This window comes from Cebus imitator, unplaced genomic scaffold, assembly GCF_001604975.1.
Source record: "Cebus imitator isolate Cc_AM_T3 unplaced genomic scaffold, Cebus_imitator-1.0 Scaffold82, whole genome shotgun sequence".
Taxonomy (NCBI): Eukaryota; Metazoa; Chordata; class Mammalia; order Primates; family Cebidae; genus Cebus; species Cebus imitator.
In genome coordinates, this window is record NW_016107397.1 from 10,072,230 (window position 1) to 10,090,510 (window position 18,281).

At 47.1% G+C, this 18,281-nt stretch overlaps 1 protein-coding gene across 1 annotated transcript in view; it reads left to right on the top strand.

The window, feature by feature from the left end:
- The window catches only part of GNA12 (G protein subunit alpha 12), a 119,643-nt gene extending 104,978 nt beyond the window's left edge, over positions 1-14,665 (top strand). Inside the window, exons 3-4 of the mRNA XM_017533783.2 lie at positions 10,720-10,770; positions 12,721-14,665. Coding sequence (XP_017389272.1) covers positions 10,720-10,770; positions 12,721-13,290 — 621 coding nt within the window. The 3' untranslated portion in view covers positions 13,291-14,665. The remainder of the gene's footprint in view (positions 1-10,719; positions 10,771-12,720) is intronic.
- Positions 14,666-18,281: the final 3,616 nt, after the last annotated feature.

Here is an 18,281-nt window from a genome sequence, read left to right on the forward strand (position 1 = left end):
AAAAAAAAAAAAAAAAAAAAAAAAATGCTGGGCATAACTTGTCAGTTGCAGGCTCTAGCATCATCTTCTGTTTCTGGTAAACTTTGATTCTCTGTATTTGCCTATGTGTCTTTCCAGTTTGGGGGCAGCAGTGTGTCCTGTGATCTCAGCTTTCTGATGGGTCTAAGCAGAGCTGTTGATTTTCAGTTTGTTGCTGTTGTGAGGATGGGAGGGACAACTTCCAGGCCCTTTACATGTCAGACCAGAAGAGTCTGACTTCTTTGACCTGTGGATTCTTCAGAAGTATGTTATGTAGTATCCTTGCTATGAGTTTCTTCATATTTATCATATTTGGAATTCGTTGAGCTTCTTGAAATCTGTAAATGTATGTCTTTCACCAAATTGGAAAGCTTTCTGCTTCTAAAAACATTCTCTGCCCCACTCTCTTTGTTCTCTCCTGTGAGATGCCAACTACTTGTGTATGAGGCCTTTAGGAATTGCCCCAAAAATGCCTGCATCTCATTCATTCTTTTTTTTTCTTCTTTTTTTGAGATTGGATCATTGGGTCATCTATATTAATCCAAATTCGGTGGTCACTAATTGTTTCCTCTCTCATCCCCAGTCTGTTATTAAATTCATCCAGTAAATTTTTAAATTTCAGATGTCGTATATTTTAGTTCTGAAATTTTCATTTGATTCTCTTTGTTTTCTGTGCATCTGCTAAGATTTTCTATATCTTTATTCATCATGAGCATTTTTAACCTAATTGAGCCTAATTATAATAGCTGCTCTAAAGTCTTTGTCAAGTCATTCCAATATCTGGGTTATCTGAGTTGATAACTTCTGATTATTTTTGCCCCTGATGATGAGCACCTTCCATGTGTTGAATAATTTGATTGTATCCTGGGCATTATGGATGTCGTTTTAAGACTCTAAGTCCTGTTCTGTTCATCCAACTAATGTTGATATTTTTGCTTTAGCAAACACTTAACTTGGTGAGACCCAAACTACCAACTTGGTCATGCCTGTGCTGGTGATTGCTCAGATCACAGCAGAGACCACTTTCAGTCTGCCCCTCTGGTTGAGGGGTCACCCAAGCTCTTGGGCAGAGTTGATGCCCAGAACTCGAGGTCTCCCTCCACTGGCTCTCTTCTTCCTGGAGTTCCCACCTTACCCCCTTGGCAGTCCTGGTTGCCCCTGCTCTATCCTCTTGTTCTTCTAGCAAAAAGGACTGTTGCCACATGCCACCATGCCTGTGGCTCACAGGTGAAGCGATTGTGCACCTGGAAAATTCAGAAGAACCTGCAGATATATTATTAGAATGAATACAGAGCTGCCGGGCGCGGTGGCTCAAGCCTGTAATCCCAGCACTGTGGGAGGCCGAGGCGGGTGGATCACGAGGTCAAGAGATCGAGACCATCCTGGTCAACATGGTGAAACCCCGTCTCTACTAAAAATACAAAAAATTAGCTGGGCATGGTGGCACGTGCCTGTAATCCCAGCGACTCAGGAGGCTGGGGCAGGAGAATTGCCTGAACCCGGGAGGCGGAGGTTGCGGTGAGCCGAGATCGCGCCATTGCACTCCAGCCTGGGTAACAAGAGCAAAACTCCGTCTCAAAAAAAAAAAAAAAATGAATACAGAGCTTAGCAGAGTCACTAGGCACAAACCAATATGCAGAAATCAATTGTATTCCTATTCACTAGCAACAAAGCATTAGAAAATGGAAAAATGTTTAAAGATACCATTTAAGAAACACCATAAAAGATTGCATGCCTAAGAATAAGTCTAAGGAAAATTGTGCAACACTTGTGTGCAGAAAATTTGTAAGCATTACCAAGAGGAATTAAGGACCTCATTCAAAATCAAAACACCACAGATGTTTTGGGGGGACAGGGAGGGTAGAAATTGACAACTGACTTTAGAATATGGAAATGCAAAGGGCCAGCGAGACTGAATGCTGTCTTCACTTTGAGCACCAAAGTAAGCTAGGATACAGGTGAATTACAGCCCCTGGAAAACAATAGCATCTGTGAGTCCTTGTAGACAGCTATGAGATTATCAAGAGGAAGGGGACTCTTGTTGACCGGTGAATATCATCCATAGACCAGCAAGCGTGGAGTGGCGCTGATTGGAAAATCATCTGTCATGTTAAAACACTGGAAACATCACAGAAACTCCAAGGATAGTGGGAGGCAGCTCTGTTCTTCAGAAATCTCAGTGTGGGACTGGTGTGGTGGCTCACACCTGTAATCCCAGCACTTTTGGGAGTCTGAGGCGGGCAAATCACTTAAGTTCGAGACCAGCCTGACCAACATGGCGCAACACTGTCTCTACTAAAAATAGAAAAATTAGCCAGGTGTGATGGTGCACTTCCGTAATCCCAGCTACTCAGGAGGCTGAGGCAGGAGAATCACTTGAACCTGGGAGGCGCAGGTTGCAGTGAGCTGAGATCGCACTACCACATTCCAGCCTGGGTGACAGAGAGAGACTCCATCTCAAAAAAACAAATTCAGTGTTTCAGATGAAATTAAACTAAAGAGGGAATGACGACTACATGTAAATAACCTAAATTCTGTGATGGAGGAGGAAAATGATCTATAGCCCTATCTGTATATATTAGATAATTAGATAATCTGTATATAATTAGATAATGCATTAGACATGGGAATTATTAGATAGCTACCCTAGATTAATACTCTTATCTTGGTGGCAGTGCCTTTAGCACTCTTATCTTCCTGAAGCAGTGCCTGAGGTTGCTATGGTTGTAGAAGCAGGTGTCCTCGTTCTTAGGACATACCCACTGAAGTAGTTAGGGGTAAACAACTTGCTCTCAAATGATGACAGATTTTCAAACATCTGTGTATTGAAAGGGAAGGAACAAAGGATAAAGCAGATAAGAGAAGATGTTAACAGGTGAATCTAGATAAAGACTGTATGGATGCTTTGTACTGTTCTTGCAACTTTCCACACATGTCTCTGTCCTAGCCCCAATGAGGCTCAGAATTAGGGTTCTGGCCACTACAAAGGCTGGAATTCTGCTATGAATTTCCCCTAAAAGTAGAAAGGTGACAGCTCAACTGTGACATGCCCAGTCACTCACATGCTGGATTTTAGGGATTCTGTGGTTGAAGCCTCTAGAAATTGGGTGAGCTCTCCCTACCCCTCAGCACTGTTATTTAGGTTTTGGGGTTTTTGTTTAAGAGACAATGTCTCACTCTGTTGCCCAGGCGGGAGTGCAGTAGCGCAATCATGGCTGACTGCATCTTCAACCTCCTGGGCTCAAGTGATCCTCCCACCTCAGCCTCCCAAGTAGCTGAGACCACAGGTGTGCATGCCACCATACCTAGCCTAGATGCTTTCTTATCTAGAGGCAAGGGAATGTCTTAATACATGCTATAACATTTCTTTCTAGCTAATTTTTCTATAATGATCCCTGTGATACCAATGAAGAATTTATAGCTTTAAGGGCTGAATCTTTAATTTGAACTATTGAACATCTTACGAAACTGTCTAAGAATGAGCCCAACAGATACTCGTAAATCCACTGCTCAGTATTAATATGTGTTTACATTTCACCATTTTTGCCTCTGGTAGATGAAAATCCGCAAGTTCATAATTGTATTTATCAGCTCAAGCTGCCTTAACAAAATACCCTGACTGGGTGGCTTAAACAACAGAAATTAATTTTCTCGCAGCTCTGGATTGGAAATTAGAGCTTGGGGTGCCAGCACCATCAGGTTCCAGTGAGGGAGGGCTGTCTTCCTTGATTGCAGACAGCTGGCTTCTCACTGTGTCCTCAAACAGGAGGGAGGGAGAGGGAGAGCTCTCCTATCTCTTCTTCTAAAGGCATTATCATGTCATGAGGTCCCCGCCTTCATGACCTCATCTAATGCCAGTCACCCCCCAAAGGCCCCATCTCCAAATACCATCACACTGCAGGTAGGGCTTCCACACAGGAATTCTGGGAGCATATGCACATGCTGTCTATAATGATAATGATACAAGTAGAACCACCTAGAAAAGATCACAAGGAATTGTCAGAAAACATCACACTGAGCTATTACTTCACAGCTAGTCAGATGGCTATAGTTTTCAAAAACCAGAAAATAACAAATGTTGGCAAGGATGTGGATACACTGGCAATTTTGTGCATGGCCCATGGGCCTGTAGCCTGGTGCAGCCACTGTGGTAAACAGCTCGGTGGTCTTCAAAGAGTTAAGCACAGATTTACCAAAGGATGGCCAGGCATACTAACTCTTATAATCCCAGCACTTGAGAGGCCAAGGCAGGCGGATCATTTGAGGTCAGGAGTTCGAGACCAGCCTGGCCAACACGGTGAAACTCCGTCTCTACTAAAAATACAAAAATTAGCCAAGTGTGATGGCACACACCTGTAGTCCCAGCTACTCGGGAGACTGAGTCAGGAAATTCACTTGAACCCAGGAGATGGAGGTTGCAGTGAGTGGAAATTGTGCCACTGCACTCCAGCCTGGGCAACAGAGTAAGACTTAGTCTCAAGGAAAAAAAAAAAAGAATTACCATAGGATGCCATAATTTCACTCCTAGGTGTATACTCAAAAGAAATTAAAACAGATATTCAAGCAAAAATTTCTACACAACTGTTTGTAGCACTGTTCACAATGGCCAAAAGTTGGAAACAGTAAAAATGTCCCTCAACTGACAAATGGAAAAACAAATCCCATGTCCATACAGTGGCATATTATTTGCCATAGAAAAGAATGAAGCACTGGCCCGTGCTGCAGCATGGGTGAACCTCGGAAATCCTGCGCCAAGTGAAAGAACCAGACACAAAGGGCTGCGTGCTGCGTGACTGCACTCCAGTGAGAGATCCAGAACAGGCAAATCCATGGAGACAAAAAGCAGATTTGTGTTGTCGGGGCTGGGCCGGGGCAGTGGGAGTGACGGCTGATATGCTGTAAAAGTGGTAGCTGTATAATATTTTGAATGTAGTAAATGCCACTGAGTGGTTCACTTCAAAATGGTGAGTTTTATGTTATGTAGATCATACCTAACTAAAGGAAGAACCCAGGCAAGGGGAGCCTGGTGCTTTAGGGGCCCAGTGTGCCTGGCGCTCCCATGGCTTCACCTTTGCACCTGCCAAGAACACACCACGCGGAGCCTGAGCTTACAGTTGTAGATGCTGCTCCAGGGCCAAGGACCCTGTGCAGCCCTTCCTGGGGTCTCACTACTGTGACCAAGGGGTGGCTGTTTGCCAGGCTTAGAGACAGCCACAAGGCCACACACAGGGCAAGGTGGCCAAAGTGTGGCCAGAATCAGGGGTCAGCTCCTCTGCATTTTCACATTCTGGCAAAAAAAAAAAAAACAGGAGGAGGCCAGAATTCTAGGTTCTGCCTCTAACCTTCGTATCCTGTTAGGTTCATTTGCTTTTGTTGGGTTCAATTTTGAGGGTTGGTTTTGATATAATTTTTTTTTTTTTTAATTATGGAAGATGTTACATGGTTCCAAAGCCAAACACACTCAGAGATGTCTACTCCTCTCTCTGTCCCATTCCCCATTCCCTCCCTCCCTAGAAGCCATCATTTTTATCTGCTGCTGGCATATCCACGTTTCCTTTTCCAAATATAAGCAAATAGAGTATGGGTTTTAGGCTCCCCGTGATTTCTTACATAAAAGGAAGCACACTCTGTTGTGTTTTGTGCCTTGCACCTTTCCTTTGGCAGTGGGTATAGGAAACCTCTCTACAGCCACGGAGCTCTTCTCACTCCTTTGCTGGGATCACAGCCCTCGACTGCATGGAGATCACAATTCATTCAACTAGCTTCTCTTACTGCACATTTGCTGCAGTGAACAACCTTGTGCCTACGTCACTTCGTATTTCTGCCAGTGAATCTTTTTTTTTTTCTTTCTTCTTTTCTTTCTTTCTTTCTTTCTTTCCTTTTTTCCTTACTCTGTTGTCCAGGCTGGAGTGCAATGGTACAATCTCAGCTCACTGCAACCTCTGCCTCCCAGTTTCAAGCAATTCTTCAGCCTCCTGAGTAGCTGGGATTACAGGCACACGCCACCACACCTGGCTAATTTTTGTATTTTTAGTAGATACGGGGTTTCACCATGTTGGCCAGGCTGGTCTCAAACTCGTGACCTCAAGTGATCGCCTTCGCCTCCCAAAGTGCTGGGATTACCGTCAGCCACGACACCTGGCCCTTTTACCTAACATTTTAGGTTTATAAATTAGCAACAGACAATTCATAGATACCCAAGTTAAAACTTGAAAAACTTCATTTTTATAATGTATATTGATACGGTGCTTTCTCTCTTTTCCAGAACACTTTCACAGCTGTGATAATCACTTCATCTCATACTACCGCAGTGAGATGTCATAGGCATTCACTTAGCAAAGCGTGAGTTCAAAATGAGGATTTCTTTTGGGGAACTATATAATATTTTTTAAAGTATTTTGAAAGGTTCTCTGTTGTTTGGTTAGCATCTCTATTCAGTGGAAATCAAATGCTAACTTTAAGTAATGAAATTGGAAACCTAGCCTTTGGAGTAGTTTGCTGTTGTTTTTAATATACAGCAATTTTAAAATTAGTCTTTGTAATTTGTTGAAGTGAGTGAACTAGATTTTGGAATCCTCTAGCTCATCATTGACAAGCCCTGTTTTCAGTCAGTGTGAATGACCCTGTTTTAGGATTTTAGAGTTAACTTCACTAAATGCAGAAGCTAAGACAAGGCTGGGGGCACACTCTGGGAGGCCGAGGCAGGCAGGTCACCTGAGGTCAGGAGTTCAAGACCAGCCTAGTCAACCTGGTGAAACCCTCTACTAAAAATACAAAACTTAGCCCGGTGTGGTGGTACACACTTGCAGTCCCAGCTAATCAGGAGGCTGAGGCAGGAGAATTGCTTGAAACCAGGAGGGGGAGGTTACAGTGAGCCAAGATCACGCCACTGTACTCCAGCCTGGGTGACAGGGTGAGACTCCATCTCAAAAAAAAAAACAAAAGGGAAACTGAGACAGCTCCTGAATGGGCAGATAGGGTTTAAACTAAAAGGCCCTCTGGCCAGGAGCTGGAAGTTGGTGTTTGTTTTCTTTGTAACCACTCTCTGGTCCTTGATCTCTCCTTACCTTGACCCTTACAGCTTAGACCAATCCACAGTTACCTTTGTTCCCTCTCACACCCCCATGGGATCCACATGGGCTGTCTTTCATGCATACCCTGTCAGTCTATGACATTGACAGAGAGGCAGGAACTAAACTAAGCTTGTGTGTAGAAAGGCTCCAATTAGAAGCAGAGGACAAGAAGGAACCAAAGTCAGCCCCTCATGTACTGATCTCGAGGGGCTGGTCTTGTGCAGGTTGAAAGATTTGAGGCTCTTTGATTGTGGTCCTAAATTAGCTGAAGGAAGTCCGTGCGGCCAGCAGAGGTCTGTGAAGGGCAGCTTGCTGTGTGCAGGGACAGAGGTGACGGGCGAGGCTGCCGCAGGGCCTGCCTGATGGTGCTGATGGAGCTCTTGAGTGGCAGCGAGCCCAGTGTGTGTCATCCTCTCGCTGGAGGTGTGGGTGACAGGTGCTTCCAAAGACTGCTGAAGGCTTCAGGCCTCTGCTGAAAAGTGGTCTCTTCATGGATATGTGTTGGCTTAGGTCTTGCCCAAAGTCACGACGTCACATCTGCCCGGCTGTGCCCAGGCCCCCCAAATCAACCTGCTGCTACTGCTTGAAACAGACAATGCCTCTTTCCCTGCCCACCAGCCCCTGCTCAGGTTCATCCCTTCTGCTGCTCGTGAGCAGACAGGCATATTCCTGGGACAGTCGAGGCAGAGGACAGGCCACTGTCAGGTGTGTGCTCAGTGGCTTGTGGTCCCAGCCTAGTGAATTCATTTCGTCTAATTCACAAGTCCAAGTTTGTGTTACTCTTGAGCAATGTAAGTTTTTCATGCCCAGGAGAGTCCTGAAAGCCTACTTTCGATCCACTCGTGTTTGCTAGATCTCAGGACTGCAGCAGCCTTCGAGAAGACTCTGGGTTCATCTTGGCATGCACAGTGCCTCTTTATAAACCCCCCAAGCAGTTAATTTCATGTGGACATCTCAGTTTCTACCACATGCTTTTTCTCTGAAGAAATGACTGAATTCTCCAGGGTTGAAAATGCATTGGATTTTAAACCTGGCCCTTTTAATGAGCTGGTGCTGTGAGAATGGAGGGAGTCTGTCCACACGATCTTCCCATGGGCTGCATGCCAGATCAGTGGGCACATCATCGAGTGTCTGGTGGTAAACCGCAGTGAACCAAACCTCAGGGACAGCAAAGAGTGCAGACGTGGGTGACCGCATTCTGGATCTCACGGGGTTGTTCTGTTTCCCCTTCTTCCCTCCACTCTGGCCCCTGTTAGAGAGCTTGTGGCACGGGCCCTGGACCTTGCAGCTCAGTGGTCACTTTACCATGGACCCCCTGGGCTGTTTCTCGAGATGAGGCCGCCCTGGCATGAAACTAGATCCGACTCCACTCTTCCACCAACCATGCAAGATGACCAAGAGTCACAGATAAGTTATGTCCATTCCAAGTAGTAAAAAACAAACTGCTATGGTAAGTGAGCCATCCTCATTCAGTCATTGGAGAGAAAGCAACAGTAAATATATCTTAATGTTAGTGATGGCTGTGTTGTAAAGTGCAGTTGGGTGATTGATTTCAGACTCAGTAGGGATGTTTAGATTCACACTGGGGGAAACGTCCTTCCTGTTTCCTGCCTCCCATCTGGCAGTCCTGATTGTGTCCTCTGTGGCGCTTTTCCCCTTTCGTCCACACTGGGTGGAGCCTGTGCATCCATGGCTTTGTGTCCTGTGGTGGTAAGAGCACTGGCTGGGGCATGTGTGCCACTGTGACTCTCCATGCCCCACCCAGCTAGAACCCCGCAGGAGAACGCCTCTGCTTCCCTCATGCCTGGTGCCACCACCTGCCTAGGAACGGGCAAGGGTGGCCAGGGCTGTGAGCTGCTGTCACTCGCAGCTCCTTGGGGGAGCCTGTGGCCACAGGAAAGGTGGGGATGGCATCTTGATGCTTCTTATGCTTGCATGGCACCTCCCGAGGCCCGGGTGAGGGCAAGAGAGCAGGAGGAGGCAGGAGAGAAAGGTGCTGGGGAAGGAACTTGTCATAAATCAGGTGAGTGAGTGCTTCCAGCAGCTTCTCCCAGCTGCTTCCTGTCTGGGTATGGGAGGAGGCAGATGTGCAGAGGAGCAGGGGACTTGCCACAGCTGCAGGAAGACGGGTGCCACACAGGCCTCACGTTGGCTTCCCACATCACAGGGGCTTGGTGAGGAAGGGCGAGAGCGAGCGCAAGAGGTGAGTCGTGCCAGGTGCTCGGGGTACCTTCTCTGCTTCAGAGCTGGGCCTCTGCCTGGGGCTCTGGAGAGCAGGTGGTCACGAGGTGCCGGTGCTCACCCCATCCTGCCACAGAGGAAGAGTAGGAGGTGTGCTGGCTCACACAGGCAGCACTGAGATGGGGAGCCGTGTGTTTCTCTCCCCTCAAACCACTCACTTTGGAAACATCGAGGCCTTCATTCTAAAGTGGGAAGGCGGGCTCCTCACTAAAGGAGCTTCCTCTCTGCTTTCTCCTCACAGTCTATCTGGGACAGAGGAGGAAGAGATAGACGGAGCAGACGCTGGCCACCTTTCTCCATCCCTTAGGATGTCACGAGCTTTGGCGCCATCACCTAGTCCATTCCGGTGGCCTGCCTTCCTTAAAATTCTCCCGCATCAGCTCGCCACGTGTATATGACCATGCCCCTGTACACTTCCATGAGAGCGCAGAAAGTGCCTGCTCTTCCCACAGCCCTGATGTCAAGGCAGCCTGGAAGCCTATACTCCACCTGCTGGTGTCTTGTCTGTAGAGCAGGGTTCAAAGTAGAATCTTTTAGAAAGCGGTATAATTGGTTTTTAACATTCTGCATTTTAAGGCAATCTTGTGCATACCTGTTCATGTGTGGGCTGCTTTGTGGTTGGGGGTTGCACGCCCTCCCGGCTCCTCTTGTGCCGCATGTGTGCCACGTGTCTGGTGGCACAGCGCTTCCTGAAACGGGGCCCTGGGTGATTCTGCAGGGCCCTTCTCTCCACGGAACACGTCTCAAATTGTATCGATGTTTGGTCCAGGAGAAGACTGGCTGTCATTCCACCACAACAATCCAAATGGAAGATTCCCCTGTGTTTGCTACTGTAAATCAGGTCATAAAAATGTGGGAAGGAATAATGGACTCTTTATGGAAACTGGAAGATGTTTTGCCATATGCGCAAAACATCTTCCAGTTTCCAGAAAGAGTCCATTATTCCTTTAAAGACAATGTCTTGAGTCCCTTGGGCTGTCTTTGACAGAAGCAAGACTGGACCCAAGAGCCAAAATCTAAAATCTTATTCTAGTCTCACCTTCACAGCAGCATGGCCAGGAGTGGGCCAGCCTTCGTGTCTGGAAAGAGAGTCACCTGTCAGGGGGCCCAGCATCCCACCACGTACCAAAACCCAGCAGGGAAAACTGAAAAACCGCCAGAATTTAAATATGGGTGTTGGAGCTAAAGAAACTGCATTAAAAATTTTCTTAAATTGTAGAAGTTTTTTATTTTAGAAAACACACGGACACTCTTTGCCCTTTTGCTTCACTTTCCTGTTCACAACAGAGGCAAAATCCCACTGCTCTTACCCTGTTAGGTTCTTGTATTTGCCACATCAGGATTCCTCTATCAAGACTGAGCTGTGAATATTCTTCCTTCCTGACAGGGGGAGTCGGTGAAGTACTTCCTGGACAACTTGGACCGGATCGGCCAGCTGGTGAGTAAGCACCCCCACCCGAAGAAGCTGGGCTCCAAGATTAGAAAACATTTGTCCAGAGACCAAAGCAATCCACGTCGTGAGGGCTCGGCTGGACTTACAGGCCAAGCTTGTTCTATTACATTACCATGAGTAGCATTGTAACATTATGCTCTCTCTTAGATCAGGGTTTCATCTCAGCAGGGAGGGGGAGGAAATTGCCCTGTGAGAATGCCTTTCACCGTAAAGGAGACAGACAGGAATTCTTGAGTGAAAAAAGGAGGACTTCGTTTATCTTACAGAAAATTCAAACATTAACAAAAACGAATAGTCTAATGAAACCCCACGTGCCACATTATCACTGATTGCCAGTCTTGTTTCAGCAGCCCTCCCCCCACCTCCAGGAGCAAATGCGTGGCCATGTCATTTCACTAATAATATTTTAGAGTGTACCTCTAAAAGATGACTCTCAAAATCTTAACCACAATACTGTATAGCTCCTGAAAAATCAGTAATTCCTTGTCAGCCTAGTCAGTTTGAAGATTTTCCCTGTTGTCTCATTAATGTTTTCTTGTTGATTTTGCTTTATTTTAACAATTTGAATCAACAACCTAATAAGGCCCATGCATTGCAGTCGGTCAATATCACTTTACTTTTCATCTGTCTGTCTCTATCCTTTTTCTTTCAATGTATGTATTGGAGTAACTGGATTATTTATCCCGTAGGGTTTCTTACCATCTGGACTTTGCCCTTCCACCCCTGTAGTGTTATTGAAGATGTTTCTCTGTCCCCTGCATAACCTGTGGGCGGTGGGCAGACCTCTAGATCAAGGCTTGATCCTGTCCCTGTTGCTCTTTTTGCAAGACAGCTGCCTGAGTGGTGCATGCACTCATCACGAGAGGTGGGGTTTTTTTTGTTTTTGTTTTTATTTTTGAGACAGGGTCTCACTCTGTCACCCAGGCTGGAGTACAGTTGTGCAATCGTAGCTCATTGTAGCCTCAACCTCCTAGGCTCAAGCCATCCTCCTGCCTCAGCCTCCCAAGTAGGTGGAACTACAGCATGCAGCACCATGCCCAGCTAATGTTTTTACTTTTTGTGGGGTTTTACTATGTTTCCCAGGCTGGTCTTGAACTCCTGGGCTCAAGCTATTCCTCCCACTTCCCAAAGCACTGGGATTATAGGTGTGAGCCACCATGCCTGGCCTGGAGGATTATTAATAGTGCAAAGTCAAAGTGGGTAAAGAGTGACTACAGTTGCCTGTGTGTTGCTAAAGAGTTAAAGATTTTTTTTTTTCTTCTTTTTTTTTGAGACGAAGTCTTGCTCTGTCGCCCAGGCTGGGGTACAGTGGTGCTATCTATCTCTAATATTTGTATTTTTAGTAGAGACGGGGTTTCACCATGTTGGTCAGGCTGGTCTTGAACTCCTGACCTCAGGTGATCTGCCCGCCTTGGCCTCCCAAAATGCTAAGATTACGGGCATGAGCCACCATGCCAGGCCCAAGACTTGAAGAATTTTCTAAGAATAACAAATACATTGCAGACTGAATTTAAATCACATTATAAAACCGAAATTAGTTCATAGTAATTTAGTTCACCTAAATTAGTTTTGGAAGCTGTAAGCTCTGGAAGTTAGAAAAATAAAAAGGTATCTCTGGTATGGAAACAAAAAAAAATGGTAAATTCCCTCTGGAGAAGAAAATGGATGTGATTTTCAACTGGGGCCTGTCCATGAGTGTTCTGATCATTCGTCTACAGACTGGTGAGCCTCTTTTCATTTTGAAATAAAGTATTTGATTCTTCCACTTTCTGTTTCATGGCCAGTTGATAATTTTATAAATGAAATTTGCTTTTGGTATTTGGTTCAACCTCTTGCAAAAGTCGGTCTCTTTCCTTCCACCCTTTTTGCCATCTTTTTATTTTCATGTGTTCCTTCTTGCTCTCCTAAATGACTGCCTCATCCTGTGTTTTACAGAATTACTTTCCTAGTAAGCAAGACATTTTGCTGGCTAGGAAAGCCACCAAGGGGATTGTGGAGCATGACTTCGTTATTAAGAAAATCCCCTTTAAGATGGTGGATGTGGGCGGCCAGCGGTCTCAGCGCCAGAAGTGGTTCCAGTGCTTCGATGGGATCACGTCCATCCTGTTCATGGTCTCCTCCAGCGAGTATGACCAGGTCCTCATGGAGGACAGGCGCACCAACCGGCTGGTGGAGTCCATGAACATCTTCGAGACCATCGTCAACAACAAGCTCTTCTTCAACGTCTCCATCATTCTCTTCCTCAACAAGATGGACCTCCTGGTGGAGAAGGTGAAGACCGTGAGCATCAAGAAGCACTTCCCGGACTTCAGGGGCGACCCGCACCGGCTGGAGGACGTCCAGCGCTACCTGGTCCAGTGCTTCGACAGGAAGAGACGGAACCGCAGCAAGCCGCTGTTCCACCACTTCACCACCGCCATCGACACCGAGAACGTCCGCTTCGTGTTCCATGCTGTGAAAGACACCATCCTGCAGGAGAACCTGAAGGATATCATGCTGCAGTGAGCAGGAGAGCCCCAGTTTCCAGCGTCCATCAGCAGCCTCTGAGGCTGTGGCTCAGGCTCTGTGTTGTGCGTCGTCTCTGTGGTCCTTGAGTGGGTTTCTCGGATCCATGCCCTCAAATACCTGGCTCCAGAATGCTGTCAGCCCAGCCCAGCCAGCGAACTCCAGGCAAAAGGACATGGACACTGTCATGTTAGCTACTGAATCCTGGGGACGAGTAAAACTACTGAAAATCCAAGGGATCATTGTGTTATTAATACGGAACATCTAATAACACTGCTTGCTTTTCTTTACAGAAATGTTACTCTTTTTCTGACACAATTTGAGGATTCTGCGTGTGCGTATGTGTGTGTGTGTGTGTACGCACGCGCGCACGCTCTGTCTTTAATGACAAAATCACAAAAACCAGCTGGCCTTGCAGATGGCTTTTCTAACTTGCAAGTCTTCCCTGAGACAGACTAACCTGAGAGCTTTGCCTAACAGTAGCTTGTAGAGATTGAGTGCACGCCAATGCTGCTAAACTCAGTGCCTGAGCCCGGCCCTGCAGCCCCAGCCGCAGTGTCTGAAGGCCACCTCCCAAAGGGAGTACGTTGCCTTTGCAAACTCCTGTGCCAGTTTTCCTAAGAGCCCCTCATCCAGCCTTTTAGATAAAGCTGAGGAGCCATGCCTAGGATCCCCTCCCAGCTCTGAGGACAGGATGGGGGGCTCTGCAGGTGTGGATTCACCTCAACGCCCCTGCAGGGGACTCAGTCCTTCTTGCCCTGCCAGATGCCCAACAGCACAAGATGGAGTGAGACAGGATGCCTGCGGTGACTGCTGCTTCATCCATGCGCACACAGTGGTGCTCTTCACCCCTAGCCACCCCGCCCAACCTGATGGCAAAGACAGAAACCAGGTTGCCTTGCAGATGGCTTTCCCATCCTGCAAGTCATCTGCTCACATGCAGTTGGCAGCACATAGCACTTCCTTCTTTCAGAAACATTCCTCTTCTGGGGCTTCAGAAAGCTGGCAAGGCGACCAGCAGAGCTTTTGTTAAGGCCCTAGCTGCTTGGCGAGTTAACAGCTGACCTTTCAGGAAGCCCACAAATGCTGGAGGAATCTGGGTTTCTCCACACTGCCACTCCACCAGTGCCTTTGGTTTCATTAGGAACGACCACGCCTGTTCTCAGCTCTCCTAAGGCTGATTCTCATCAAGGCCCCCCACTTCTGTGACTGCTTGCAGAACAAGTAAACACTCTCGGATGCCGCTGTCCTGGGGGAGTCCACCCGAAGCCTGTGAATGTTGACGCGAGCTGGCCAATCCTGGGCCTAGCTCACTCGTCCAGCTACCTGCCAAGTGTCTTTCACTGTGTTTAAAATACATTGCATTCCAAGCTGGTCCCCTCTGTGTATCACTCTACTGAGAAATCCTGCCTAGTATGCTTGGGGATGTGTCCTAGCATTAAAAGCAAATGAAAAGCTTCCTCTTAATTGGCACCTGAATGTTGCTGTGGCTCAGTCACACATCCCAGGGCCCTGTCCCGAGGCCATGCTGCCCCTTTCAACAGAAGCCCTGGGGCAGATGCAGAAGCAGAAAGAGGAGGGAGGGGGACCTGCCTCTGGGTCACCCTGTCAGCACAGTGTTTTCATTAGGAGACAGCGTGGACTCTCTCTTTCTTGTGGTGCCCAAGGGTGTGCGTCAGTGTTTGCTGGCTTACAGCTCTTACTTTGGCTGGATAATGAAGTTGCTGTTCTTGTACTGCATCCTTTGGCTCTTCACAGATCTAAAGGATGTGACCAGGGATTAGTGCCAATGACCACATTTTAAAGGAGAAAGAAAACTCTTGGTGGGTCCCTCAGGATGGTCTCGGGTCACATTTTCAGTTTGCAGTAGTGAAGTGCAGCTCGGTCCACAGCGTGGTGAGCTTTGTGTGCTGCCCGGGTCAGCTTTCACTATCCCCCATGTTTGTCAGGACCCAGAGCCCAGAGGAAGTGCAAGCGGGTCCTCCACCAACTTGGAGTGCCTCTTGGTGGCGCTGTTGGAGGCAGCACCACCATGATTGGCGTGGCAGGGGAGTTGTTTGAAACATCTTCCTGAGTAGTCCAGCCTGGTCAGTGAGTGCTTGTTTTCCTTTAAACAGTATGACATATTTACTAATCGCTTTCAAACCGGAAGCATGAGAGTAAGGAGATGTTGTGAGGTCTGTTTAACTCGATAGAAAGCACGGTGGAATGACGCCCGGCCCAGATTCTTGACTCGCTCAGCCACTGACCCTACCACCCTGGCCTTGCTGAGCTGGACTTCCTCCTCTTCCTCATGACCAGGGTGAATTAGGAAGCTTTTAAAGACACCCCCTTCCAAATTCTGTAATGCATTGTCATTGGAGAAGGTAACTCTTTGCAAGGCTAAACTATCATCATTTACAACTTTTCTACAGATAGACTGTAGTCATTTTTGTCTCCAGAACATTAGGCTTTTGTATTTTTTAATTTTAATTTCACTGTTAATCTTTATTGTCTTTTTTATTAAGATGTTGGAAAAGCAGGAGGTAGTTGTGCCTGGTCAATTATTGCAAAAATGTAACAATAAACTTCCTCAAAATAAGATATGTTCCTCATAGCTATACTGTTTACACATAAGAATGCATGTAGGGTTTTTACTGAAATCTATTTTAAGCTCTTCTGTTTGTTGAGATACTGTTTCAAAGATTTTGAGTCATAGGTCTGTAATTTATAGAGATCTCTAGAATTCTTATTGTAATTTTCCTACTTTGATAAAAATCAGTCAGATTATTTTAACTCCAATATTAAAAAAAAAAAAAAAAAAAAAAGCTCTTAGAAGATGATTAGTTAGAACTAACTTGGAGGTTCTGGGAACAGAGATCTACTAATCTGGTATTGTTAGGCGGAGGCTCCCATTGCAATGGTAGTGGTCCACGTCAGTTGCTCGTGGCGCAAGCTTTGCACAGTGTATTAGCAATGGGAGGGTCTGGCTTGAAAATTTGGCCACCCTCAGCCTCTGGATGTTTATTAAAATAAATTTAGTCTTTCTTTGCTCAATATAAAATATTGCTAGGATTCAAAACCAACACTAAACTGATTTTCCAGTCCCAAAAGTTCAGAGCGAATCACTCTAACCTTTTTTTTTTTTTTTTTGTGGGGGGGGTGGGGGACGGAGTCTCACTCTGTCACCAGGCTGAGTGCAGTGGCACAATCTCGGTTCATTGCAACCTCAGCCTCCCGAGTAGCTGGGACTACAGGTGCCTGCCACCACACCCAGCTAATTTTTTGTATTTTTAGTAGAGGCAGGGTTTCACCATGTTGGCCAGGATGGTCTTGATCTCTTGACCTCGTGATCTACCCACCTCAGCCTCCCGAAGTGCTGGGACTAGAGGTGTGAGCCACTGCACCCGCCTGTAATCCTAATTTTATTTGAACATGGTTTGTTATTTATTCATCACAGTTATTATTTCCACATACCAAACAAAGCCTGCCATGTAGGAGAACCACTGTAAATAGTATTTTGGGCTGGGTGCGGTGGCTCACACCTATAATTCCAGTACTTTGGGAGGCCAAGGTGGAAGAATTGCTTGAACCCAGAAGTTTGAGACCAACCCAGGCCATAAAGCAAGACCCCATCTTTACAGATAAACAGAATCGGCTGGGCATGGTGGTGCGTGCCTGTAGTGCCAGCTACTTGGGAGGCTGAGGCAGGAGAATCACTTGAGCCTAGGAGCTTGAGGCTGCATGAGCTGTGATCACACTCTCCACTCTAGCCTGGGCAAGAGAGCAAGACCCTATCTTAAAAATACATGAAGATGTGTTCCAGAGGCTTTCATTCAAAACACTCTTTATTTTTAAAGCATGACGTGGCAGCATATATACCTAAACACATGCATGTGAGTGTGAGAGGCCCCGCTCTCTAAGATTGGGAAGCTCGGAGGGGAAGGACCTTGATGTGTTCTGGAGACCAGAGGCACCCGAGGGGATCGCAGGTGGAGGTTCTGTCCTTGCAACCTTTGTGGTTATCGTTCCAGCCAGAAAGTGAGAAGACCACTCCTAGGAAGCATGGGCACTGTCTGGTCCTCGGCATGGTGTGACTGGAGCTCTCACGCCCAGGCCTCCACCGGAACTTGCTCCTCAGCATCACTGCACATCTCTCCTCCTTCCCAAACAAGCAGCTTTCTGAAAAAAGGAGTGGGGATGCCGCTCAGCGCCATTGCCCGTGTGTGGCCAGTGGGGCCTTGAACTGACCACAAGTGGGAAAGGCAGAGAGCGTGCCAGAAAAACACCCGCCCTGAGCACACAGTGTTGCTCTGACTGTGGGCTGAGCTCTGGGAGCCTGGATGTCCTCACATTTCCATGCTGGATGGCCTAGTGGCTTTCTGCCCTGGGGACACAGTCGATCACCTGAGGCTCTCTCACCCAGGTAGTATGCTGAGCCGCCAAGCCCGAGACACCAGCTCATAAGTGCAGGTTTCCCCATGTCCCAGGTGGTTCTGACGTCAGCCACGGTTGACAGCCACTAAAGGGGCCAGCTGGGAGGTTCCTTCCAGGTTTGGGGACATCCATGTTTAGCGTGGTGCGGATTGTATTTCACCGTATAATGCGCCACCAGGTCTTCTCACTGGCCAGCACCCTGCCTCGAGAAGAAGTGCAAGGATGGTGGGTTTTCTTTTGTGATTTAAGGGCAGAGAGGAAATCCTTGCTAGTAAGTGTTTCATCACGTGCGTGCAGCCTTTCCCAATCTCTTGGCGCCATTTCTCTGTAAGGTGCGTCACATGCTTAGCCTCATTCGATCCCTTGAAATTCAGGAAACTTCGCTTTGAAGAGGACAGACCCCTTTAAGTCTTACTTAATTGGCACAGCAGCCCCAGGGAGATGGTCCTTAAATAGGGGATACTGTTTCCTTGAAGCCTTGGCATTCAGGGGAGCTGGCCCAGGCCTGAGAGTTGACGGGGGACTGCAACGGGCATGCTGGATGCCTGCATACGGAAGCACCAGGGGAGGGTCTG